The sequence below is a fragment of the Dasypus novemcinctus genome, chromosome 21 (genome assembly GCF_030445035.2).
Source record: "Dasypus novemcinctus isolate mDasNov1 chromosome 21, mDasNov1.1.hap2, whole genome shotgun sequence".
NCBI classification, from domain to species: domain Eukaryota; kingdom Metazoa; phylum Chordata; class Mammalia; order Cingulata; family Dasypodidae; genus Dasypus; species Dasypus novemcinctus.
Window position 1 is genome coordinate 61,224,571 of NC_080693.1, and position 26,141 is coordinate 61,250,711.

The following is a 26,141-nucleotide window of genomic DNA, read 5'->3' on the forward strand; positions in this document are numbered from 1 at the left end:
AAGGAATCAGTGATGCCGGCAAGGGGTACCACTCTCCAAGGGGAATTCTGGCCTTACCCCAACTAGGCAAGAAAGGTGGAGCCCCGCAAACAAGGCCTGACTGAGCATGAGCAAGGTGTGTAGTGACAGGGCCCTCTCCCCCAGGCCCTGTCCCGGTACCACATAAGGGAAGAAATGAGCAAGGTGCTTACAAGAAAGGGTTTTCAGGAGGGTGAAGAAACAGGTGAGTGACAAGGAACCTGGAAATTCAATGAGAGGAGGAAAGAGAAGGGCCTGGGAGAAGAGGTGTGTTTGCCTGGCTCCTGGCCACTGGTTCATTTTGTTCAGTACCTACCGTGTGGAGCATACCCTGGAGGCTTTCTGGAAGAAACCATTATGGTATAGCCTCAGCTCTCACACAGCGAGGGAGGCTGACTTGTATAGTCCCAAACCTTGAATAGCCCCAAACCTTGAAAACAGGGAAATGGATGCTGGGACTGATAAGGAGCATTGTGCTCTAAGCGCACCGAGGAAGAAAGCCGGCTCCTGCAAAAGGGGGCTTTTTTTTCAGCATTAATAATTTTGCAATAAATGACTGACTGACATAGAGACCAAATTAGATTTTATTTTGTAAATAAACAGATTAAAAAAAAAAATTGGGGCGTAGCCTGGGAGTAAGGGCAGCAGCTGGCTTCCACCTCTGCTACCTCCTGGTGGTCTGACCAAGTCAATCAAGCTTTCCAAGCTTGTTTCCTCCTCTGTAAAATGGGATACCTGCTTTGGGTTGGTGTGAAGATAAAGTGCTTAGCACAGCAATTGGTACACAGAAACTCTGGAAAATTGAACAGATGGTTGAGTGACTTCACAGGAGGTGGCAACTGAGCAGCTGGCCTTAGAGGAAGTGTTAGGCTTTCACTAAATTATTTAGCTGTCCCTTTGGCCACTGCCATCCTGGTCCATCTCCACAGTTCCTAGAAGGAAAAATTGGGGCTGAGGCTAACTTTAGGCCAGGGCAAGGTAGGGACTAAGGCCAGACAAGTGAAATACAGCCTGGGACCAAAAGTTAAAGGGGCGCCAAAAACCACAGTAATCAAGATAAATATTTCAATACATATTCTTAAAAAAATCAATGCAAAAATTTATAATGCATAAAATATAAAAAATTGAAAGACAGGATCTGACCCGGTACTTGTACGGCCCCGCCACACTCGCCTCACCCTAATCCCGACCCTGGCATGATTAGAGTTAATCATTCACACATGCAGGGAAAAAAGGACGAATACGTTCTCTCAGCCGCCGCTGGTTCTTGGAGGGCTCAGGTGTGCTAGGAGGTGGGGGCGGCGGGACCCGCAGCTTCCCCCGGGCTCAGAGCTTCTTCAGTTTTGAGTTTCGGTTCTGCGGCGCTGGCGCAGGGAGCGCCCCGCCTGGGAGCCCGCCACGCGGCGAGCGCCCGCCCCGCCCCCGGGCTATGTAAGACGGCGCGGGCGGGCGCCACGGCCGCCAGATTTCCGCGTCCCTCCGCGCCGGCGGGTGGCCCCGGAGAGCGAGTGCCTGCGAGGCGGCGACAGCGGCGCCCCTTCTTCATCATGGTGAGCAGGCGGGGGCGCGCCGCGTGGGGCAGAGGGGTAGCGCCGTAACCGAAAGCAAGTGTCTTTTGGGATCCCTGGGAGGAAGTGGCATGCAAATGAGGAGCCGAGGTTCCGGATTTGGGCTGGAGCGTTCTCGGTAGTGGTACTCCCGTGCAGTCCTAAGGTAGGGGAGAAGCGGGCCACCGGGGGTGTGTGTGGGCGGCCGCTGGAGTTGGAAAACGAGAGTCTTTTTGAGGCTTGGAACCTACAGAGGCTGTTGCTTCTCCGAGACCACCTAGATGGCGTGGGCCAGGCCAGGGGTGTCACACGAGGCCTGTGGCCTGGGCCCGGCAGACCCGCGCCTGGACCGCCATTCCTGGCTTCCCCCTGCCCTAGCGCCTTGGCTAACACAACAGTGTGCCAGCAGAGGGGTTCTCCGGGCGCTGATGGGAGGTGGAGCCAGTTTAGAAGACGATTTCTGGTTGTTACTTGTGGCTTTTAGCAGGCAGGAGCAGCGGCCAGGCGAGGTACACGCAGCTGCCTGGCGAACAGAGCTAGACCCTGAAAGCAGGTGCCCTGTGCAGCCCGGTCCTAGGGCACACACAAAGACCACAACTCTGTTGGGGGCAGAGAGAGGGCAGAGGCGGTGGCAGCGTGGTGAATGAGGGCCTTTGTCCAACCCTCTCCTCCCTGCGTCCCCATCAGCCCTTCTGTGGGACCATTGTCCCCCGGATCCCAGACAAGAGAGTATTATCTGTTGCTGCCATTGCTGGGGGAAGGGACACAGTCCTTCCGTAACTTCCCTCCCCCAATACTGACTCTGGGCCAGGGCAGCTGTGTCTCTGCCCAGACATAGAGACCCCCCCCACCTCCAAAGAAGACATCCTTAATAGGTGTCAAGAATATAAAAATTAGGGCCAGAGGCTTCAGGCCCTCCTGCATGCACCTCCAAGACATTTTCCTTGTAGAGGTGTGCATGTACCTTGAGGCTGCAGCTTTAACTCGAGGCTGGAGGAAAGTGAGTTTAGGAAAGCTGGAGGACAAGCTTCCCTACATTCTCCACTCCCAGAGTAAACAAGTACTTAAGGAGACAGAAAAGGAGGGACATTTTAAGTCCTTTAAAATGTTCATCCCTCCACTCCTTGGAAAAGGATCCACACCACGGAGGATGCCAGGAGCAGGGGCTCCAGTTTAGAAATAGGCCAGAGATGAAGGGGGAAGGCTGGTGGGTGGCCCTCAGGGACTCGGGCTGATATCTGCTCTTCCTTCCTCACGCAGAATAGAAGCTTCTCCCGAAAGAGCCACACGTTCCTGCCCAAGATCTTCTTCCGCAAAATGTCATCCTCAGGAGCCAAGGACAAGCCTGAACTACAGTTCCCCTTTCTGCAGGATGAGGAGACAGTGGTCACTCTGCAAGAGTGCAAGACGCTCTTCATCCTGCGTGGCCTGCCAGGAAGCGGCAAGACCACACTGGCACAGATCATCGTGGACAGGTACCGGGACGGCACCAAGATGGTATCTGCTGATACTTACAAGATTACCCCCGGTGCTCGCGGAGCCTTTCCTGAGGAGTGCAAACAGCTGGATGAGGACCTGGCTGCCTGCTGCCGCCGGGATGTCAAAGTTCTGGTGCTAGATGACACCAACCATGAGCAGGAGCGGCTAGAGCAACTCTTTGAAATGGCTGATCAGTACCAGTACCAGGTGGTGCTGGTGGAGCCCAAGACGGCATGGCGGCTGGACTGTGCCCAGCTCAAGGAGAAAAACCAGTGGCACCTGTCAGCTGATGAGCTGAAGAAGCTGAAGCCTGGGCTGGAGAAGGACTTCCTGCCACTTTTCTTCGGCTGGTTCCTGACCAAGAAGAGTTCTGAGAACCTCTGCAAAGCTAGTCAGGCATTCCTGGATGAGCTGGGGAACCACAAGGCCTTCAAGAAGGAGCTTCGACACTGTAGGTGGTGGGATGGCAGGGGTGGGGGACAGGGAGGCTAAACCCCTGCATGGGTAGCCTCCTTTAGCCCAGCCAACACTGGGCACAGGGTGCTGTGTGCCTGGGCTAAGTATCGTTATTCTCAGAGGATTGGGAGTTAAGTGGGGAAGGTAAATGAAAGCAAAAGTAAGCTAGTGTGAAATGGAGAGGACTTTGGGGGTGGAAGCAAACAGGGAATATGGAGAGGGGTACTTCCCCAAGCCCTTCCTTCCCACTGCGTGTTTCCTTCCTGCCCTTTTCTTCTCTTCAGCTCCTCTCTCCCAGCCTGGATCTAGACCACTGTCCTACTTCAGAGGTAGGAAAAGCACATTACTGTCAGAACAGGACATATGCCAACCTATACTGTAACCACAGAGAGAGAATCTGGTCCGGTGTTTTCAAACTCCATTTTAGCAGCAGAACCGTTTTTCAAAACAAAGTATTATATAGACATATAATCTGTAAAAAACAAAAGCTAAAGTTCTCCTGTCTTTACTGGAGAATGGTTCCTAGACCTTGGGCTGCCTGCCCTCCTCCTCAGCCCGCAGTGCACCTCAGTGGTGTACCACAGCTCCAGAGAACAGGAATCTCAGACCTAGTCCAAAACCCCCTTGGGTTTTGCAGTCAAGAAAAAAGAGGCCCAGAAGGGACATGGGATTTGCCCAAAGGCAGCGTGAGTGCTGTGGTCCAACCAAGAGCCTCTGAACCTGGGGTCCCCACTTTCTCTCCTGGCAAGTGATAGGGGAGGCTTGAGATAAGGTCCCTGGGGACCCTCATTCTCCTGCAGTGGCCTATGGGGGATCTGGCCCCCCTAATCCATCTGTATTTCTTTAACCCATTTCCAGTTCTTTGAATCTTAGATTATCTTCATATTTGAAATATCCCTAACCCATGGCTTTATATATTAGGTTGTATCACTCAGGCAGATTACTTGTGCCTGCATAAGTTTTCAGATAACTCTTCTTGGGTTCTAAAGCTTGAACCCTCAGGGAGACCTCGGAAGCTTTGGTGCCTGCAGGGACACTGGCCAGTAGTGAGCCCTGTGTATGTGAAAAGCTCAAGAGCAAAGCACTGTAGAGGGAAGGGTCCTGGTCAGAGCCGCTGGCTCTCCCATGGGGAGTAACCATCCTTTGGTGCTGCTTTTAAAATTAAGAAATGGATCCTTTTCTACCTAGAATATGGCAGGGGACATATAATGGGTCAAGAACCAGGACTGGGGAGCGGATGTGGCTAAAGCAGTTGAGCACCTGCCTCCTACACGGGAGGTCCCAGGTTCCGTTGCCGGTCCCTCCTAAAAAAGACAGACAAAGAGCAAACAGACGAGGGAGCCAACTCGGGGGAGCCGATGTGGCTCAGTGTTCAGGTCTCCCACATATAAGGTCCTGGGTTCAATTCCTGGTCCTGGTACTTCAAAAAGAACAAAACACAAATCTGGACTGTACAGAGTCTTTCTTCCTCCCTTGCAGGGGGTGGGGTGGGGGTGGAAGCATCCTCACAAGCATTCAGCTCTGGGAATGAGGAAAAAACCTAGTGATATTCCAAAACCCTTTTCCACCAAGCCCTTTATAAGGCTCTCATCCACCAAGGGGTGTATGATTATGGTGACTAAACTTTCTCATCCAAATGGGCCGAGTGAAAGGGGTACTACCTGGATAGTCCTGGGCAAACTGGAGCATGTGGTCACTATTATTTTAGATTGATAGACAAGGGTCAGTCACTTGCTCGAGTCCAGCAGCTACTAAATAGTAAGCTGGGATGTTAAGTGGTTTCTTTCTGGCTCTGAAACCTGAGCTGCTTCCACTGTACCACTTATTCCCAACCCTACCTCTTTATAAAAAAATTCTACCCAGCTACCCCACTGTTTATGACTTGTTTCCCCTATTTAGTTGTAATGCTGGTAAGTCCCAGATTCCTTTGGCTTGTACTGCCTACCCCTGGGTTACAAGTGCCAGAGAATTTTCAAGTGGAAGAGAATGAATATCAGCATGATGTAAAGGCAGATTTAAATACTTTTTATAGTTCTGAAGTTGCTAGCGGTTTGACCACACAACTGATGAGTGAATTATAGTGGAGAGCTCAAGAAGTTATTCTTGATGTCACTGTTTCTTCTGGGTCCCCCTTCTGGGTTCCTTCTGCTCCCCTGTCCTTAGTGTCCTCTCTCTCCCTGCAGTTGTCCCTGGGGATGAGCCCAGGGAGAAGATTGAACTGGTCACCTACTTTGGGAAGAAACCCCCAGGCGTGCTGCACTGCACAACCAAGTTCTGTGACTTTGGGAAGGCCGTCGGGGCCGATGAGTATGCCCAGCAGGATGTGAGTTCTCCCTGGGAAACCTGGCTGAGGTGGAAAGGGTGGGGGTGGGGGCAAGGTACAAGGCAGGAACCTACCAGAAACCAGACAGCTGCTTAAGAGAAATACATCTCCTCCCTCCAGCTCTCCCCTTCTCTGGCTGAGGTGCATACCCAGATTGCCTTTTCTGGGGAGTCAGCCAGGGCTTGTGCATAAGTATCTTTCCTTCTGCTGGTTCAGGGAGAACATAGGTCTGCAGCAGCCGTGGCCTCTCTGAGCCTGCACTAAGTTCCAAACACTAGAAGTCACTTGTCTTTGGTGTTTTGAGGCTCCTGTCCCAAGTCTGAGGCCCGACCTTGCCCCAGCCAGACTCTTCCCCACCACACAGCCCACAGCTGGTATCCTACACCTGCACCAGGGCACTCCCCACAGGCATGGCTCTTGAGTCACCTTTCTCAGTGAGGTCCTCCCTGGACTACCCCACCCCCATCCCTGCCAGGCTTAGCATTTTACTTAATTGTCTACATATGGGTTTCCTCCCTCTTGAGAGAGCTCCCTGAGGGCAAGGATTTTTTTTTTTTAGTTTTGTTCACCATTGTATTCCTAGCTCCTAGCATTGTTGAATGAAAGAAATAGGTAACACTTTTTTACTGTAGCTAACCATTCATTCACAGAGAATTATTTATTAAGCACCTAATGAGATTAAAAATAGAGATGCTTTTATGGTCAGTTGGGAGAGAAAGGCTTTCTCAAAGAATCAGATAAAAAATCAGACATACACCAAAGTGTACAACACGGCAAGATCTCCAGAGCGCTTAGGTCTGCTCTCACCTGCCTTCCAGCGTGAATGGGTAGGAATGTTAGGCACTCAAATTGTTCTGAGCTCTTCCTGGTCACTCCTTTAATTGTGACCCTACTCTGGTAGGTAGTAGCCTTTTACAGGTGAATGAACCAAAACAAGGCACAGAGAGGCTAAGCAGCTAGCTCTAGAGCCCCCTACCTGGGAAGTAGTGGAGCTTGGTTCTGAACTTGGGCAGTCTGGCTCTTAACCCCCGCTCTGGCCTGCCTCTCCAAACACTTTCCTTTTCACACTAGCCTGCACAGGGTCAGTGGGAAGACATCCTGTAAAGACCTCGCCTCAGTTGTGCCCCCTTCTGTTGAGACTCTGCCTGCCCTCTAGGAGTGACACACCCTGCATCAGCTGTCCCTCTAGAGGCCAACACCCCTAGCTTGGTTTCTTTTCTCACTCTCCCCAGGTGGTGAAGAAATCTTATTCCAAGGCCTTCACACTGACCATCTCTGCCCTCTTTGTGACACCCAAGACGACTGGAGCCCGGGTGGAGTTAAGCGAACAGGAGCTGCCACTGTGGCCAAATGATGTGGACAAGCTGCCACCCTCTGACAGCCTGCCCCAGGGGAGCCGTGCTCACATCACCCTAGGCTGTGCGAGGGATGTGGAGCCCGTGCAGACAGGCATTGACCTTCTCGAGATTGTGAGGCAGGAGCGGGGGGGCAACCCAGGCGAGGAAGTGGGTCAGCTAAGCCGGGGCAAGCTCTATTCCTTGGGCAGTGGGCGTTGGATGCTGAGCCTGGCCAAGAAAATGAAGGTCAGGGCCATCTTCACAGGGTACTACGGGAAGGGCAAACCTGTATCCACACACAGTAGCCGGAAGGGGGGTGCCTTTCAGTCCTGCACCATCATTTAAATGTTCTTACCACTGTATTTCCCTTGCTCTTTAGAAGGGAAGGGGGTGGGGGAGGAACAGATATACCCTCTGCTTCATCTTTGTTTTTAAGTTTTTCTCTTTTCCATTTTTTTTACTCAAAATTAACCTACCTGTAACTTTTTAAAAACTTGTAAAATAACTGCCCTTTTCTACCTGTCCACCATCTTTCCCTCTAAAACACTCAAGTTCTCAACATAGGGGAGGTGGTCAGGCACCATACAGGAACCTAGACCAAAAATGACGAGGCTGGGCCGAGCTGGGCCTGGAGCCTCAGCCAGAACCTGCTTCCAGGTACTTCAGCCCCCACCCCCAGATCTGCTGCTCTACCGAGAGCTGGGCTAGTGAGGAGACCTGAGAGCTGCAGGTACCCTGTTGGTTGGTGGCAAAAGGCAGTAGGGCCAGAGTGAGAATCACTGCCATGGGAAATGAGTGTTGGATCCAATGGGGAGAAGCCCTGGGCTCCAATCCTATTCCTTAATCATTCAGCTCCAGGAAGGGTGGGGCTCTTTACCAGGGTAGAAAAAGGGATTTACCTCCCACCTTTGGCCTGAGGTCCCTGTCCCCTCCTTCACCCTTTAACTAGGTAACGGCTGGTTAACTAGGAAGAAAAACAGAATAAGCAGCAGCCACATCTCAGGCTGATATCACCCCCAAAAGGGAACTGGGTAGCCACTGTTTAGGGGGTGCAGGCTCTGTTGTGTGGATGGGAATATTGAGGCCAGAGAGACAGTATGTAGGGGGAAGCTCCAGTTTTGCTGTGTCTAGCCCATCTTGCCTCCCTGGTGCCTCTGGAGGCCTCTGGGCCTTCTCTAAAGGGGGACTGGCGGGCACCAAGAGCCAGTGGTTGGACTTCTGGCTCTTATGGGCCAAATCCCACATGCCTCTGGGAAGGGGTTTTTCAGCACTGTTCTTTCTGCTGTGGTTCTTGGGGTACCCTCTGCTGCCTCTGCTCAGAAACAGGGCCTCACTAACACCAGGCTGTTACTCAACAAAGTGTGTGGGATTTAAGTTACCATTCTGGCTTTGCCCAACTTCACCAACTTGTAAGACTGATGATAAATAAATCATGTTAATCCTAGCTGTGTGCAGTCTCTCTTGCCCTTCTGTGCCCAGTAAAGTCTTCCCTGGGGCTAGGGCTGCGTGATTTAGGACTGGCTTTGTCCCACAGCTTGGGGCCATCGGTCCTGTCTCCCCTCTGCTGGCTGAACACAGCTGTGGTGAGGATAGGCAGCTGAACAGTGCTGGCTTTCATGAGGAGGCAGAAAGGAGAGGGGCTGATCTTAGTCACTCCAGAAGGTGGGGGTTGGCTGGGTCTGAGGGATATGCAGCAAAAAGCCTTGCATCCCTCAGCAGCAGGCCCAAAGTTGTTCCCAATCAAATCAGATTTTTTGGCAAGACCCAAAGTTCCCAGTTGGGATCTTTTTTCCCCACTTCTCTCGGAGAGGCTACCCCAGCCACTCAGGTCAGTGCTACTTCAAACACAAGGGAGACCTAAGATTCAAGAGTCCTATCCCATCCAGAAGAAGCCTGGCCAGACACATAGAGAACTTCCCAGGCCTAACTCAGTCATCATTGCATCACAGCTTTGGCACCAAAGAGGGAAGACTGGGGGAAAAAAGGGGCAGGGTCTCAGAAGGAAATCATACCTGGGCCAAGGCCTCTCCTGGCCACTTATACTCTTAAAGCACTAGAAATCTAAGCTGCTTCCAAAGCCTCGAATGCTTCTGCTTAAAGCTCCTAAAAAGATTTACCACCACAAACATGCAGCCTGACCTGAACAGCAAGCACGGCCCGCACCAATTCCTTCCCTGGGGCAAAAACAGGTATCAGTGTAGGAGGCATGAGACATTTGCTAATGATGGCATTTCCAACTCTGTGAGCCTGATGCCAGTAATCAGACCCCCGGGGTAAGGAACTGCCTGTCCCACTCTGAAAGTGCCTGGAGGTTGAGGAGGCAGCCTTCACCCTCTTCATCTTTGTCAAGCCCACCATTAATCACAGGAACTGAGATCCTGCATCAACCACCCCTGTCTAGGTGAGCCTAACTTGATGCTTAGCGCCCTTCTTGCTCCTAGATAAGTTCTGAGCACATATAGCTTCTAGCGCATTTGGTGGCCCCTAAAGAAAATCAGTATGTTTTCTAAACTCACTTCCCCATGACTGGCACCAGACTGGGGCCAGTAGCACACCCAGGGTCCTCTCAGGCTGCTGAACCATCCGTGGTGCTCAGCTCTGGCCCATGTACTCTGGAGTGACATAAAACAGCTGCCAGAGCAAAGGGCCAGAGAGGGTCCAAACATTTTATTCTCTTCATTTTGTTTTTTTTTAATAAAGTTAAACAGTAAAACGAAAATCCACAAGCAGCCTCCCTCTCCACCCCCGTCTCCCTCCCTGACCCGCAGTCCTTTGCGCTGGCTCCCTTTCCTTCACCCCACTCACACAGACACAGAGGTATCCAACTGAGAAAATGAAACTGCTCTAAGTACACGGAGACATGATGAAGGGAGGAGTAGAATTGTGTCCATATTCAAGGTTAAACTGAGCGAGTCTGCATTTTCTGGATTCTAGGTGGTTGGTTTCCTTTTCCTTAGCCAAACTGAAAAAAGAAATTCCCTGGACCAGATGCTGAAAGAGAAAAGAAAGGCTTGTTAGTTGGCACTGTGAATTTTCTAGGGAAGATCACTTAGTAATCAGCTGTCTGATTACTAAAGTCTTCAATGGCTGCTTAAAGGACACAGGGTATCAGCCTGGGTGCTGGAGTGAAAAAGACCATGTGAGAGCATGCATGTGTAGCTTCTAAACATCTTCACTTTCACAGAGACGTCCAGGTACTAGACAGCTTGGAGACACCTTCCTGACCCAGAAGAAATGCAGTGCTAACGGTCCCTAGGCAAAGTGTCCTGGGAACCTTCTGTCCTCCATCCTTAGCTAAGTCAACACCTGAGAAGGCCCTCTGACTCCCAAAGAACTGCCTAACTGGGGAGTCCCAAGAAGAGCAGGCAAGCTCACCTTCAAAGCTGAAGCCCCCAGGACCACCAAAGAATGCCTTGAAGATATTGTTTGCGTCAAAATCTGTGGAGCAGGGCAAGAAACAGAGAAGGAAAAAAAGGGTGAAAATAATTAATACTATTTGAAGATGAACTTATGACACTGACAATGGGTCCTCAAACCCTTCTTCCCAGGTAATAGCACTTCCCTTCCTTCCCAACAGTTCAGATTGCTGAGCGAATCTGCCTCACCCTATGCAAAACTTACTACTTGATCCTGATACTAGGTAGGATATACTACTCCCTTCTTCAGAGGGTGGTCCCAAAGGAAAGCTGTCCTTCCTTAAATCCACTTCACTGTACCTTCTCACTGGAATTGCCATTTGCACTTACTAATATAAGACTTTAAAAGTATTCATGTCTTTATCCCCCACCCCCCTCATACTCTGTCTCCCTAAAATGCTGGTGCTGCCATCTAAAATTTTCATCACTTAGGGAAGTGGATTTGGCCCAACGGATAGGGCATCCGCCTACAACATGGGAGGCCCAAGGTTCAAACCCAGGGTCTCCTGACTCGTGTGATGAGGTGGCCCATGCGCAGTGCTGATGTGTGCAAGGAGTGCTGTGCCACGCAGGGGTGTCCCCCGCGTAGGGGAGCCCCATGTGCAAGGAGTGTGCCCTGTAAGGAGAGCCACCCAGCGCGAAAAAGTGCAGCCTGCCCAGGAATGGCACCGCACACACAAGGGCTGACACAGCAGGATGATGCAACAAAAAAACAAGACGGATCCTGGGTGCCGCTGAAAAGAATACAAGCGGATACAGAACACACAGTGAATGGACACAGAGAGCAGACAACTGGGGAGGGCGGGGTAGGGGAGAGAAATAAATAAATAATAAATCTTTAAAAAAATAAAATAAGATCTATCACTTAAATGATACCAAGAATAAATATAGGCGGCAGACTTAGCCCAGTGGTTAGGGTGTCTGCCTACCACATGGGAGATCTGTGGTTCAAACCCCAGGCCTCCTTGACCCGTGTGGAGTTGGCCCATGCATAGTGCTGATGCGAGCAAGGAGTGCCGTGCCATGCAGGGGTGTCCTCCATGTAGGGGAGCCCCACGTGCAAGGAGTACGCCCCGGAAGGAGGGCCGTCCAGTGCAAAAGAAAGTACAGCCTGCCCAGGAATGGTGCCACCCACACGGGAGAGCTAACACAACAAGATGATGCAACAAAAAGAAACACAGATTCCCAGTGCCGCTGACAACAGAAGCATACAAAGAAGATGCAGCAAATAGACACAGAGAACAGACAACTGGGGTGGGGGGGGTGAAGGGGAGAGAAATAAAATAAAATAAATCTTTAAAAAAAAAAGAATATTAAAAAAGACCTAAGACTTATTGCATTTGTTTGATTCCATGTTTATTATTCTGTCTAGACTGTATGCCAGAAAAAAGCTATGGTTTATTAAACACCTGCTAGGTGCCAATCAAGGGGCTGGCTAATTTGCTTACACTATTGTTTAATCCTAATAATTTGTCAAGATGATTCCCAATTTATACTTGACAAAACATAGGCAAGGAGCTCAAGTAATTTGCCTAAGATCATGTGGCTAGTAAAAGCAGAACTGAAAATCCCAACTTGTGGATGACCTGTGCTGTGCTCTTTTCACCAGGCCATACCAGGTTTGGTGACCCTGGCCCCACCTGCCTTCCCAAATGGCACATAAGATTTATCTCTACCAGTGAATCCCACAGGCACCTATGTCCAAAAGTGAATTCCTTTCTGCCCACCTATCTGCTTATCTTCATCCTCCTGAGTCCTGCTTTCCCCCAACACCCTGCTCAGGGAATGGCCGTGCCAAGTCAGCTAAGACGAATTCACTCAAAAGGTAGTCCTGTCCCGCTCGACAAAGTCCTTCTGCAACCAAGTCCTGTTCAGCCTACCACATTTATTATCTCCCAATTATGTCTCCCAAACCTTCCCTCCCTACTGTCTTCCCTCCATCTCTGTTCTCTATCAACCTCTCCAATCCACCTCTCCTCACTGACATCAAAAATATATTTCTAGTCTATCCCAACTTCAAACCCTTCGATAGCTTTCGACTGCATATAGAAGCTGTTCTCAACGGCTGGACAGTGCAAATGGTTATTAGTAATAATCCAGGTTCATTAAAAACACACACATGCTATAGAGATTTCAGGATTATGTACATAATGTTATCAATTTAATATAAATAAGACCAACCTTATTTTAAATTCCAATAGATTTTCTTAGTGAAAGAGAACAGGTTGGCATTAGAGAAATTGTGTCTGAGAACTGTGCATGGCCCAGGGCCTCTCATCTCTCTTTGACTGGGCCCACAGTGAACACCACGATCAACAACAGCTCTACCTTAGTCTAAGTTTTTCTGGGAAATTAAAATCTGTGAAGGCTTATAGGATGCATAATACACAGACACATCAGTCAGTGTATACTATGTGGTGGGGAGAAAAAGGAACCTCCAGTCAATAAGATAAAGTAGGTGGCAGACTTGGCCCAGTGGTTAGGGCGTCCGTCTACCACATGGGAGGTCTGCCGTTCAAATCCTGGGCCTCCTTAACCCGTGTGGAGCTGGCCCATGCGCAGTGCTAAGCGCACAAGGAGTGCCGTGCCACGCAGGGGTGTCCCCCGTGTAGGGGAGCCCCACGCGCAAGGAGTGCGCCCCGTTAAGGAGAGTCGCCCAGCTTGAAAGAAAGTGCAGCCTGCCCAGGAATGGCACCACCCACACGGAGAACTGACACAGCAAGATGACGCAACAAAAACACAGATTCCCGTGCTGCTGACAACAACAGAAGCGGACAAAGAAGACATAGCAAATAGACACAGAGAACAGACAACTGGGGTGGGGGTGGGGGGAAAGGGGAGAGAAAGAAATAAATCTTAAAAAAAAATAAAATAAAAATAAATTAAGTATATATATATATATATATTCAGTCCATCTTTAAATCTATACATTTTTGTTGCTGTTGTTAATTATTTATTTATCAAGAGAAATTACCCTGTAGCCCATATATTCAAGTTTCCTAGTTCAGGAGCATAGAGAGGTCAGTGACAAATATCCAGGGAACTGAATCCAAAGAAATTCTTTATGTTCCAACATCACCTTGTACTCTGAAAGATACCAGGCTTCCTCATCTCCTCAAAATCTTTCACGGAATCATGGTTTCTGTAGAAATCTGCATATGCCTTCTTTCTTGGTTAAGCCACAGTAAACTTTTTTTTCACAGCAAACTTAGAGCTGCAATCCCCAAGGACACAACAAATGCTCCAACAATATGAAATTGCAGACCCTTGGCCAAAAGTCCTCACACCTGAGGTTTTGCCAAAGCACTGGAAGGCACGGTTGTTATCCTCAATACCTCAATATTTCTTAATAAAGTCTTTAAGGCCTTGTGAGGTCTGACTCAGCTGCCTTGAACCTCATCTTCCATACCCCCCTATCCTAAGCCACCTGGAACTTCCCAAAGGTACAAGGCTTTACTACGCTTTCAAGCTTTCTCTTGCTAGTGCTTACCACAAAACCGCCTTGGCACCTATTTTGTACCTTGTGCATATGCTGCACATACTGCATTTGTTTGATTCCATGTCTCTCATTCCATTTCAACCAGGGGTTGGATTTGGCCTATGAGTCAGGATTTGCTGATCCCTAGACTTTGGGCCTCCTTGAAATTAGGGAACCTGCTTGATTCATCTTTGTATCTCCAATGCCCAAGACAGTGCCTCAAACATTAGAAGTACTCATTAAATGTGCATTTTATAAACCACTGAGTGTTACTGGCTGATTATGTACAGACTCTTCCTCTGGAGTATCTTTAGAAAAAATTCTAACAGCCCACAGCCACCAGATTCATCCCAGGCTGCCGCAACCAACTCACCACCCACATTCATGCCCTCCTCATCTAGGTCCTGTCCACTGTCATATCGAGTCTTTTTCTTGGGATCAGAGAGGATGGTAAAGGCTTCTCCAACTTCCTTGAACTTTTTCTCCTCCTCCTTCTGAACTTCAGCACTGGCTCCACTGTGCCGATCTAAAGGGAGGAGGAGTATGGGAAGAACTCATATGATATCAGTCTCAAACAAAGTTCTGTTTGACTTTATGCCTGATTTTAGAATTCAGTACTTTCCCAAATTTGGGAACTCAGCATATCCTCAGCTGAAGAGCCTCTCTGAGACTTTCATTCTAGACTGAGTTGGGCAATGAGCCTCCTGTTTGCTCTTCCCACTGTGTCCCTTCCAGGCCACTGGCTCTACCTGGATGATGCATCAAGGCCCGTTTCCGATAAGCTTTCTTGATCTCATCCTCAGAGGCGTTCTTGTCCACTCCCAGAATCTTGTAGTAATCTTTTCTCTTACTCTTCTTCAGCTCCAGCTGTGCATTTTTAAGGAGCTGTTTGTGTTCTAGAGGAAGACATCTGGCATCAAAGAACAATTCTGATTCTGGCTTTCCCTTGCTGTGTCCCAGCCTAGCCACCTTGGAATTATAAGCCTTGTTAACCATATCAGGGATTTTTATGGTGCTTGCTTCTAGAGATTAAAAAACATCTACTCATAGTTAGGTTCCCCACATTGGCTCCATCACACAGAGAAGGAAGGAGAATGATAGGGAGGATTTGGGACCAGAGAATGGGTACCTCAGCACCCAGCTAGGATCTCTGGTTCACTTCTTCTGGCTTGTGACCAACTTAGCCTCAAGTACATCTCTGATCCCTGAACCAAACTACTTCTAAGTCCAGTGTTGGAGTCCATAAGACCATACAGTTCCCTGAGAAACCAATGATTTCAAACTCCTTTACCTTTTGTTTTCTCTGTCTGATACACTTTTTCATAGTCCCGCACGGCTTCTTCATACTGTTCTGTGTCCATAAAACTAAGAAGGAAATACAGGTCAATACTATGCTCAAAACATAAAACAATGGCCTTCAATATCACTCTAGGAGGAAGAGGGGTGGCTCAAGCAAGAGACACACACTTTTGGTACAGCATTTCTAATTTAGCACTCCAAGAATAAGCTACAGTTCCTCAAGGAAAGAGGCCTCATGGCACTTGCACCCAATCAGTGAAATGATGTTTTGCTCTGAGCAGACAGCAACAACGGGAAAAGTTCCTTTTGATTTGACATAGAGGCACCAAAAAGATGGATCTGGACCACCTATGAAAAAAGGCACCTAGCTAATTAATTGGGTTTGAAACAAACGAGAAAAAATAAAAAGTGAAATATAGACATGAAAGAGCTTTGAAACCTATCATGCCATAAACATGCAGGGCTAGCTCCAACCCAGAGTCAGAGTGGGGTTAGTGACCCTTCTAGAAGGTCAGCTCAACAGGCCAAGGTGGTGGCTACTGGTAAATGTGTCTATTAAGATGAGTCAGTGTGAGCTATAGGTAAGTGAGATAGAAAAGGAGACTCAAAACAGAGGTTTGCTTCTATTTTGGTAGCTAAGAAGAAAGCAGGGGCCTATGGCTCAAGATGGAAGGAATCTAGCTCAATATATTGATGGCCAGATCTTTTAAGTCTCTCTTCCACAGAGGCAAGTGGCATTTCCATGTCCTGATAAGCTCACTAGCACCAAGAATGACCTAGAAACTAAAACACTGTGATAGAGTTCCAGAGGCAGACACCATCAGCTGGGAAATGGGAAGTCACCGTGCAGTGCAGCTGGCCACTGCACAAGAGATCCAATATATTTCACTGCTGCCACATAAGCCCATTTTTGCAAACATCTGAGTCCCACCAGGCTTGGGGGCCAGAAGGGGTTAAGTGCAATGCATATGGCTGGCAAAAGAGAAGCCCAGCATCTTACAGACACATCAGATTTTCTGGCATCATCTCAATTTAGGACTTAGTGACAAAACTAATGCCCTACAGACACAAGGCACAAATGCTACTAGGAGCTCAGAGAACCCATTGACAGGCTGAGGTGTAGTATGATTTGAAGAAAAAGCTTAGCAGCTTACGAGGAGGAAAATCAGTAATGGAGAACACTGGGCATAGAATAATCTGTTGAGTAACTCTGATAAACTTTTCAAGTTCATATAAAACATTTTAAACAGTTTTAGAGTAATTAGCATTTTTACTTCACAACTTTTTTTAAATTCAAGAATATACTTCCACTTTAAAACTAAAAAGTTGAGAAAAAGAAAAGTAGAAAAGCAAGCAGGACTTTAGGAAAAAAGGGAGAATTACATCCCACAATGGAAGATGTAGCAAAGATCTGGCATCTCTCTAACTTCAGGGGTAAATTGAAATAGATTGGGATAGTGGGTAGGCCTCCGGTAAGGCTTTGGCCTGAGCGATTCTTCAATACTTCTTGTCAATCCCAGCTGCTAAGGTCATAGTTCCAAACACTCAGCCAACTGTGCCAAACAGTGCTCAATCTCCCTCCAGGGTAGGATCTCAAAGGCAGAGCCAGAGAAGGACAGTTGTTTCTATCACAAAGATAAGGAATTGCCTCATCAAAGCAATTCCTGACTTACTTATTGCATGAACATAAAGAAAATAATCCTCTCTCCCAATATACTTCTAGCAAATTTTCTGTTCTCTTTCCATTCTGTTTAAAGATTGCAAATTATTCACTGAATTGATCACGTATCCAGTCATCCCACCCCCACCCCAAACATTTAGGTGATTCCACTTTTGGCTACAATAGATAAAAGTGCAGTCAACATCTTCACTCATATACCATTTTGCTTCTGTTGAAATAAGACTTTAGGTGGATCAAAGACTACTCTTTTGTCTTCCAAAGCTTCTACTTCTGTCTGCCAGTGTTTTTCAAAGATGGGATGATTGATGATTGGTCTCACAGAATCTATCTATAACTCTCTGTGCACTTCTGTTTCTGCCAGACTTGGTGATCTATGTATAAATTCACTTAAGAAAAAGAACACCACATAGAGAAGCAATTTTCCTATTTTTAAGCGTAGGTAACTTGCAGGAAGGGTTAAAATCTAAATGGGAGGTAGTCCATGAGATATTTTACATGACATTGGTTAACGGGCCTAGCTTTCATTAATATCACCTGGCTTTCTAGATATTGATACTGCATAATATGGAGTGGAAGGAGCACTGGGGGCTTGGTATAAATATGTCTTCATTTAGAAACTTTAAAGACAGGAGGTTCTTTGGGCAATAATCTGAAATTAGAAGAGATGGTTATCTGAGAGTGGTCTTTCCAAGCCATTGTTAATGTTCCTCTCTGGAGAAAATAGACAGGGAGTAAAATGAACAAGCACCCTGACTCTGAAGGCACATCTAGTATTGGAAGGCAGGCATGTGCTGGCTCATAAACTGCCTCTTGTCAAAACATTCAAGCACAGATTACCTATCCAGAATGTTTCAAAAGGGGGTTCCTTATACTGCTGGGAGGCTGAGTCAGATTAAATTTAAATCCCTTCCAAACATAACCTTTGTCCAGAACAAACACGATAAGCACGACTCTCAACTGTCTCCTAGAGACACTTTATTTTTTCCTCTTCCAAGCACCTTACATTCATTCAACAAAACATTTATTGAGTGAACACTACTATGTGTCAAGCACTGTGCCAAGTTAGAGCAAAAGTGTACAACACAAAATAAAATCTCCAAAGGAAATAGACTTATTAATCTTTAACAACAGGAGTTTGGGTCAGGTATCAGAGGAAACTTACTGACCGTGAGGGGCGTTAGACACAGGCATGGGAGACTGAGGGAGCTTGTGCAATCTCCTCCGCTGGAGGTCTATAAAGAGAGTCTAGGGCTGGAACAATCCCACCTAGAGGCAGGGGGAAGGACCAAATGACCTCACAATATCCCTGGGTCTGCTTCCGTTATCCATAATGCAATTCCCCTAGTAGGCCATCTGCCACTCCCTCTTCCCCCCACCCACCATAGGGACTTACCACTGAGCTCTTCTCAAGTAGGCTTTTATATAAGTGTCATCGAGCTTCACTGCATTTGTGCAGTCTTCTATTGCATCATCTAGTTTCCTAAGCTTCAGGAGAGAGAGAGTAGTCATACTTCCCATCTTTGGTGACTGAGGGAGCCCAGAAGCTGTGAGCATGGCTTTAGAATTCTAAAAGCATCAGTCACGCGTGGCCCCCTAATTGTCACACTTATTCTTGGTCACTGGGAAAACCTGTATCTCAGAGTACTAAGGATAACTATGTACTAGGCAGCCTTCCTGAATTCGGAATTGGTTTCTTTTCTATGATGCAAGCCAGGCACACTTATCTGCAGGGATTCACTACCTCTGTCATTCCATGTTAAGTGTCTACCCATGACAAAGAAGTAAGAAGAGTAGTTCCTGCCCTGCATTTTCCCAGAGAACAACTAAAGAGATCAGAATTATGGTGATTTTCAACTATAAGAATTCTGCAAGAGCAAGGAGCCTGGCTTATTTCTTGAGTTTAGGACTACAGGGGCACTCAGGCCATGTTCAACCGAGCACGGTGACGTTCGGTCATGCTGGAGAAAAACACTAAGTTTGCCACACACTCTGTTTCTCCCAAATCACTTCTACAAAGAAAGGATCACTTGCTTAAGCAAGAAGCAGCAATGATACTGGCTTAAAATCATCCCAAAGCCCCTAGCCATTCTCTTGCAGGGGGGAAGCGACCTTAAGGAAGATGACATGGGACTATTCTTCCAAACTGTCCTGAAGTGCCTCCAAATGTCCACAGAAAAGAGAAATTAAAGCTTGCCTCTCAGAAGGTAGTTTCTAACAAGTTGAGATAGTAACCAGAAAAAATTTTCTCCTTTCTTCTGGCTTACCCTCATTGCGTAGATTTCCCAAGACCTCTTTGATGTCCCTTAAAAATATCTCCATAGGCCCCAAGACTCAGACCAAGTGCTTACCTTGGAATTAACCGTACCCCGATTACAGTAGAGTTTAGCATTTGTTTTTATATTGTTGGGGTCTATCCCCAGGGCTTCTGTGTACAGTTCATAGGCTAGTTTGTAATTTCCATCTTTAAATGCTTTATTCCCATCTTCTTTCTTTGCTTTAAGTGCTTTGGCATTCTATGGAGATAAAAAAGGGAGGTCAGTTACACATCTAGAAAGGCTCAGACCATAGCACAGAGAGGCCAGAGTGTCCTTTCACCCAGTAGTTCAGCATCACACAGGTCTGTGCGCCACCCTGCCCCCCAATCTGGGCGACTCAGTTGATCATTGCTACTTCCTACAGAGTAGGAAGAGGAAACCAAGCTTTAAAAAAATATACCAATGAGACCTATGTCACTCAGTGCTTGCCTCCTCTCACCAGGGCAAGCATTCCTGTCATTTCTTCAGCTAAGGGTAAATAAAAAGAAGAAAACAACAACAACACAAACACACTTAAGGTATTAAAAGGATCTAACCCTATAATGATGTTATCTTACCTTTAGATAAATAAAAGCAGACCTGATATCATTTCTAATGAAAAGACCAAGCATCTTTCAAAGCAGAAAGAGGACATATCACATTCCTTGTGATTCTAAAACCTTCTACTACTCCACCAATCTTAAAGGGCCAAAGGAGGAGCTTCCTTTCCCACCCAAATCTGGTGCCTAGAACTTACTCTGCAAGCAACACAGGCCTTCTCATGGTCAGGAGCCATCCTGAGGGCCTGTACAAAAAATTGAACCGCCTTCTCAATACAATCTTCATAATAAAGGCAAAGACCTCGTACATACAGAGCATCTGCATTGGTGGAATCCATTCGTAGAATGTCACTGCAATAGTCAGAAAGGGACACATTCAGCTGAGGTTTGGTATGTCTCCACGATTACTGCTATTTGTGGCCAATTTTTTCACTGATCATTCATCTGATACTAAGTACTAAAAGGTAGACATCTTCCCAGGAATTCTCCCCACACCTTCCCAGAATAAGCCACCTGTATTTATCTTTAACTCACTTCTTGTGTTTCTCAATCCTTATTAGACTAGAACAGGAGTCAGCAAACTACCCCGCCTGCCACCAGTTTTTGTAAATAAAGTTTTACTGATACAGAGTCACACCCTTTCATTTATCTATCACCTAAGGCTATTAGTACTACAATGGCAGCAGGGTAGTTGCTGTAGCGACTACCTGACCTTTCATGAAAAGGGTTTGCCAACCCATGGAGAAGTACCTCTCCAAAGGAGAAAAAAAACTCATGCAGCACATGTGTTCTTTCACATACAGTTCAAGGACCTATACATTCCAATACATCCTGTGGGTATTCCAGTAAAATGTAGAATAGCAGTGATAGAAGTGAGCACTCTTGCATTCTTCCAGATCTGAGGAACAAGTCTTTCACCTTTGAGGACAATGTTGGCTGTGGGTTTTTCTCAAGGGTTTTAAAATCTGGTCTAACTTTTGGTTTTAAGCCCCAGAAAGGTTGGGTCAGCACTGGCTGTGCTACTCACAGACTGTATCTTAACTTCCGTTATAGAGAGCTGCCAAATAGCATTAATACTGTAGTAATCCAGTAGTACCTGGCATTTCATTATCAAACTGGCCTAATTTCATACCTGGCCACAGACTGTGCTTCTGGATAACGACCCAGCATAGCTAAACATTCTGCTTTGAGGATTTTGAAGCGATGGCAGGCAGGAGCAAATTCTAGAGCACGATCCATGCAGAAAACCACCTATGGAGACAAAGAAAGCAAACAAGGCTCTTCATCCTGGACTCCAGAAACATTTTCACATCAGTTTAGGCACAGGTAACAGACTCATTCAAAGCTAAAAGAAGCTTCCTGGGTTCACCTTTGAGAAGGAGAGTAATATCAGAGTTTGCAGTAATGCAGTAGATCCAGATGATAATAATGACATTTACTGAGTAACTTATATATTAATCTATTTCATTCTCACAATAATTTTGTGAGATAAGTAGTATTATTCCCTTATTTTACTGCTGAGAAACCCAAGGCATCAAGAGATTTAAGTAACTTACTAAGAGTCACCAAAGCTAGTAAGTGATTAAAAACAGGATTGGAGGAAGCAGATGAGGCTCAAGCGCTTGGGCTCCTGCCTACCACACAGGTGGACCTACATTTAGTTCTCGGTGCCTCCTGGAGAAGACGAGCAAGACAGTGAGCTGCTGCAACAAGATGATGCAACAAGAAGATGCAAAGAGGAAAGACAATGAGAGACACAACAAAGCAGGGAGCTGAGGTGGCCCAAGCAACTGAACGCCTCTTTCCCACATGGGATCCCAGGTTTGGTTCCCGATGCCTCCTAAAGAGAAGACAAGTAGACACAGAGAGCAGATTGTGAGTACAAACAACAAGGGGAGAGAATAAATAAATAAAATAAATCTTAAAACAAAACAAAACAAAACACGGGAAGCAGATGTGGTCAAGTGCCTGGGCTTCCGCCTACCACATGGGAGGTCCCAAGTTCAGTTTCTGGTGCTTCCCAGAGAAAGTGAGCTGGCGCAGCAGGTAGGTGCATCAACTGATGCAACAAAAGAGACACAAAGAGGAAAGACAATGAAAGACACAACAAACCAGGGAGTTGAGGAGGTTCAGGTGACTGAGCATCTTTCCTCAACATGGGAGGTCCCAGGTTCGGTTCCTGGTGTCTCCTAAAGAGAAGACGAGCAAGCACAGAAAGTACATAGCAAATGGACACAGAAAGCACACAGCAACTGCAAAAAATAATGTGTGTGTGTGTGGAATAAATAAATTAAATCTTTAATGGAAAAAAAAAAACAAAACAGGACTGGAACATAGATACTAAGAAGACTTTAAAACATGTAACTGCAGGGAAGCAGATTTGGCTCAATTGATAGTGTCCGCCTACCACATTGGAGGTCCAGGGTTCAAACCCAGGGCTTCCTGATCCGTATGATGAGCTTGCCCATGTGCAGTGCTGATGCATGCAAGTGCTGTGCCACACAGGGGTGACCCTGGCACAGGGGAGCCCTATGCTCAAGGAGTGCACCCCTCAAGGAGAGCTACCCCATGCAAAAAAAGTGTAGCCTGCCCAGGAGTGGTGCCGCACACATGAAGAGCTGACGCAGCAAGATGACACAACAAAGAGAGAGAGATTCCGGTGCCGCTGACATGAATGCAAGTGGACAAAAGAAGAACACATAGACAATGGACACAGAGAGCAGACAATGGGGGGTGGGAGGGGGAAATTTAAAAAAATTTTAAAATCTTAAAAAAAAATAAATTAGGGAAACGGACTTTGGCCCAGTGGTTAGGGCGTCCGTCTACCATATGGGAGGTCCGTGGTTCAAACCCCGGGCCTCCTTGACCCGTGTGGAGCTGGCCATGCGCAGCGCTGATGCGCGCAAGGAGTGCCGTGCCACACAAGGGTGTCCCCCGCGTGGGGGAGCCCCACGCGCAAGGAGTGCGCCCGTGAGGAAAGCCGCCCAGCGTGAAAAGAAAGAGCAGCCTGCCCAGGAATGGCGCCGCCCACACTTCCCGTGCCGCTGACGACAACAGAAGCGGACAAAGAAACAAGATGCAGCACAAGACGCAGCAAATAGACACCATGAACAGACAACCAGGGGAGGGGGGGGGAATTAAATAAATAAAAAATCTTTAAAAAAAAAACACAAAAAACAAAAAACAGTGGGAATGCTTAAAAATAAATAAATTAATTAATTAATTAAAACATGTAACTGTAATTACCACACTAGCCTTGCCCCATAATGAATCATACTCAGAGTGACTGTGATCAAAGCTCATATCCTCTAGGGGAGAAATGTAATTTGCTACACTGCAAACCTCCTCATGCTTAGCCTGTTGAGCAAGACAAAGAATAGCAAAAATAACCTGGTATAGATTCACTGCTCCCTGTTATTGAAAGCTGCCTCCTTCCCTCTGCCAGGAGCCTCACATCTCATCAAGTACCTTAGTGCCTTAGAGGTCACCATTCTATCTATATTTTAGTACAGAGATATACCAATAAAAGAGTTCACTTTATTTATTTTTTACATTTATTTATCCCCCCCACCCCCACTCCCCATTGTTTTGCACTCGCTGTCTGCTCTTTGTGTCCATTCGCTGTGTGTTCTTCTGTGTTTGCTTGTCTTCTCTTTAGGCAGCACCAGGAACCAATCCAGGGACCTTCTGGAGTGGACAGAGGTGCTCAATCTCTAACACCACCTCAGCTCCCTGGTCTGCTGCATCTCTTATTGTCTCTCCTGTCTCTTTTTGTTGCATCATCTTGCTGCACCAGCTCTGTGTGGGCCATCTCTCTGCTCGGGCCAGTTTGCCTTTACCAGAAGACCCAGGAATGGAACTCTGGACCTCCCATATGGTAGATGGGAGCCCAATTGCTTGAGCCCCATCTGCTTCCCAAGAGTTCATTTTAAATGGTTCTGAATAGGCTATATCATATTACCATTTCTAAAATGTTGCTATACAAACCAAAAGCCAAGTATCACAAAAACAAACAAACAAATAAGGCGAGGATTACTCTTTCAGTGTCATAAAAGTTCTCCATATATATTTCCATTTGTTCTCTACAGAAGTTTGTTCTTTGAGCTTTTATTTTTGGTTTAGTCACTATTTCTGAGGTTTACTGAGAGACTCTTGCTAAGTCGTATTCTTCCTCAAGAACAAATAACCCAAAGGAGGAACATGGAGTTAAGAGGCACCCATTCCCTCATGAGGGCCTGATCCTCATGGCCCAAGGAATCTGGCCACAGGGATCAGAAAGAGATGAAGTCTGAAAATTTAGAAGCAAAAACAACTCAAATTCCTATCAATAATAGCATATACATTCAATATAATGGAATACTATGTGGCTCTAAAATTGAATGAATGGAAAGACATCTAAGATCTATTTTTTAAAAAAGATTTATTTACCCCCTCCCCCCATTGTTTTGCTCTTGCTGTCTGTTCTCTGTGTCCATTCGCTGTGTGTTCTTCTGTGTCTGCCTGTCTTCTTTTTAGGCAGCACCAGGAACCAATCATGGGATCTTCTGGAGTGGGAGAGAGGCGCTAAATCTCTTGCAACACCTCAGCTCCCTGATCTGCCGCGGCGTCTTTTATTATTTCTCTTCTGTGTCTCTTTTCTTGTTGTGTCATCTTGCTGCACCAGCTCCCCACACGGGTCAGCACTCTATGCAGGCCAACATACCATGTGGGTTAGCATACCATGAGGGCCACCAAACTGCATGGACCAGCTCTCTGCTTGGGCCAGCTTGCCATGTGGGCTAGCTTGCCTTCACAAGGAGGCCCCAGACGTCGAACCCAGGATCTCCTATATGGTAGATGGGAGCCCAACTGCTTGAGCCACATCCGTTTCCCCTCTAAGATCTACTAAAGGAAAAAAAACAAGGTACAGAACAGTATGTGCAGTGTATTACCTTTCATGTAAAAAAGGTAGAAAAATAATAATCTATATTTGTATTTCCTCACATATGCAGAACAAAACTGTGGATGGAAATAGAAGAAACGATAGTTACTTAGGAGTATGGGAACTGGGCAGATGGAGAAAAAGGTGGGGGACATTCATTACTATCTTTCATGCTTTCTACCTTTGTTTTTTAAATGAAGTGAAATTCACATAAAATTAATCATTTTAAAGTATGTAGTTCAGTAGCACCTGGTAGATTCATAATGTTGTACAACCACTATCTCTATCTAGTTCCAAAATATTTTCTTTATCCCAAAAGAAAACCCTGTCCCTATTAAGCAGTCATTCCCCATTCCCCTCCCCATCACCAACTCCTGGCAACTATCTGCTTTCTGTCTCTTTTCTATGAATTTACCTATTCTGGATAGTTCATATAATGGAATCATACAACATGTGACCTATTGCATCTGGCTTCTTTCACTCAGCATAATTTTCAGGGTTCATACACGTTGCAATTTTTATCAGTACTTCACTCCTTTTTACGGTTGAATCACAATCCCTTGTATGTATAAACAATCTGTTTACTCATCATCCATTGATGGATATTTGGGATGTTTCCACCTTTCACTATTGTGGATGGTGATGCTATGTTATCCAAGCAATTATTTAAGTACCTGTTTTCAATTTGTTTGGGTATATACCTAGGATATTTTCAAGCTTGAATATCTACCATGAGTATCAGCTATTCAAAATTCTTTTTAAAAAATGGGGAAGCAGGTAAACACCATGAGCTATTCTGCCGAAGAAGATTTTCTGCAATATCAGCAGAGCAGTGATAAGGATGCCTCTCCTTCAAAAGCAGTTATTGTCCTCGACATTCTAAGGACAGTATCAAAATTCAGGTATTATGTAGGGTCATGGTGCTCATTTTTCCCTTTAAATTGGAAAAGAATGAGAGAGGAAAAAGGAGGTTACCTAAAATGTAAGCAGCCACACCCTGTTGCCTTCACAACATTCTGTACAGAGATGATTCTGCTCATCCTGGGGAGTGTCACTTGGAGGCTTGGGTACTTTATTTCCCACCCCCCACCTCCCCATGACTAGGGACAGCTGCAGGCAAAGAAGATCTTTGTTTCTTCCAAGTTCATCTGTTTCCCCTGCCGGGATCATAATTCTTCATTTGTGACATCACCATAGCTATAGTGGGGGGGCTGGGATGTCACAAACAGAGGATTCTGTCACAAACTGGGGGTTCTGGCTCCAGAGTGGGCTAGAGAAAAAAGAAAGCCAAAAGACTGCCTTTCAAGACAAAGCTTTTGCCTATGTAAACCT

The 26,141-nt window shown here is 46.6% G+C and overlaps 2 protein-coding genes across 8 annotated transcripts in view; one reads left to right on the forward strand and one right to left on the reverse strand.

The window, feature by feature from the left end:
- Nucleotides 1-1,244: 1,244 nt before the first annotated feature.
- On the forward strand, nucleotides 1,245-8,604 carry CNP (2',3'-cyclic nucleotide 3' phosphodiesterase). 2 transcript variants are annotated; one of them, XM_004472424.4, is made up of 4 exons: nucleotides 1,245-1,568; nucleotides 2,826-3,495; nucleotides 5,684-5,823; nucleotides 7,056-8,604. In XM_004472424.4, the coding sequence occupies exons 1-4, from the start codon at nucleotides 1,566-1,568 to the stop codon at nucleotides 7,503-7,505; spliced, it is 1,263 nt and encodes a 420-aa protein (XP_004472481.1). In that variant the 5' UTR covers nucleotides 1,245-1,565; the 3' UTR covers nucleotides 7,506-8,604. The 2 variants fall into 2 exon arrangements, with proteins under 2 accessions (XP_004472481.1, XP_004472482.1); XM_004472425.5 differs by having other exon boundaries at nucleotides 1,475-1,731.
- Nucleotides 8,605-9,812: 1,208 nt separating this feature from the next.
- The window catches only part of DNAJC7 (DnaJ heat shock protein family (Hsp40) member C7), a 36,856-nt gene continuing 20,527 nt past the window's right edge, over nucleotides 9,813-26,141 (reverse strand). For 3 of the 6 annotated variants that reach the window (XM_071210659.1, XM_071210657.1, XM_071210658.1), the window contains 9 exons: nucleotides 21,021-21,139; nucleotides 20,086-20,239; nucleotides 19,383-19,547; nucleotides 18,428-18,519; nucleotides 15,346-15,419; nucleotides 14,804-14,950; nucleotides 14,435-14,580; nucleotides 10,536-10,598; nucleotides 9,813-10,151 (listed from right to left, as the gene is read on the reverse strand). In XM_071210659.1, coding sequence (XP_071066760.1) covers nucleotides 10,005-10,151; nucleotides 10,536-10,598; nucleotides 14,435-14,580; nucleotides 14,804-14,950; nucleotides 15,346-15,419; nucleotides 18,428-18,519; nucleotides 19,383-19,547; nucleotides 20,086-20,239; nucleotides 21,021-21,139 — 1,107 coding nt within the window. In that variant the 3' untranslated portion in view covers nucleotides 9,813-10,004. Of the gene's footprint in view, nucleotides 10,152-10,535; nucleotides 10,599-14,427; nucleotides 14,581-14,803; nucleotides 14,951-15,345; nucleotides 15,420-18,427; nucleotides 18,520-19,382; nucleotides 19,548-20,085; nucleotides 20,240-21,020; nucleotides 21,140-26,141 lie in introns of all 6 variants that reach the window. The other 3 variants (XM_004472430.3, XM_004472427.5, XM_004472428.2) reach the window with 1 other exon arrangement.

What these genes read in the sequence shown, in the direction of transcription:
- CNP (XM_004472424.4), top strand. An exon ending in CAAGAAGGAGCTTCGACACT is followed by an intron (nt 3,496 to 5,683) that starts GTAGGTGGTGGG and finishes CTCTCCCTGCAG; the next exon opens with TTGTCCCTGGGGATGAGCCC. An exon ending in ATGAGTATGCCCAGCAGGAT is followed by an intron (nt 5,824 to 7,055) that starts GTGAGTTCTCCC and finishes CACTCTCCCCAG; the next exon opens with GTGGTGAAGAAATCTTATTC.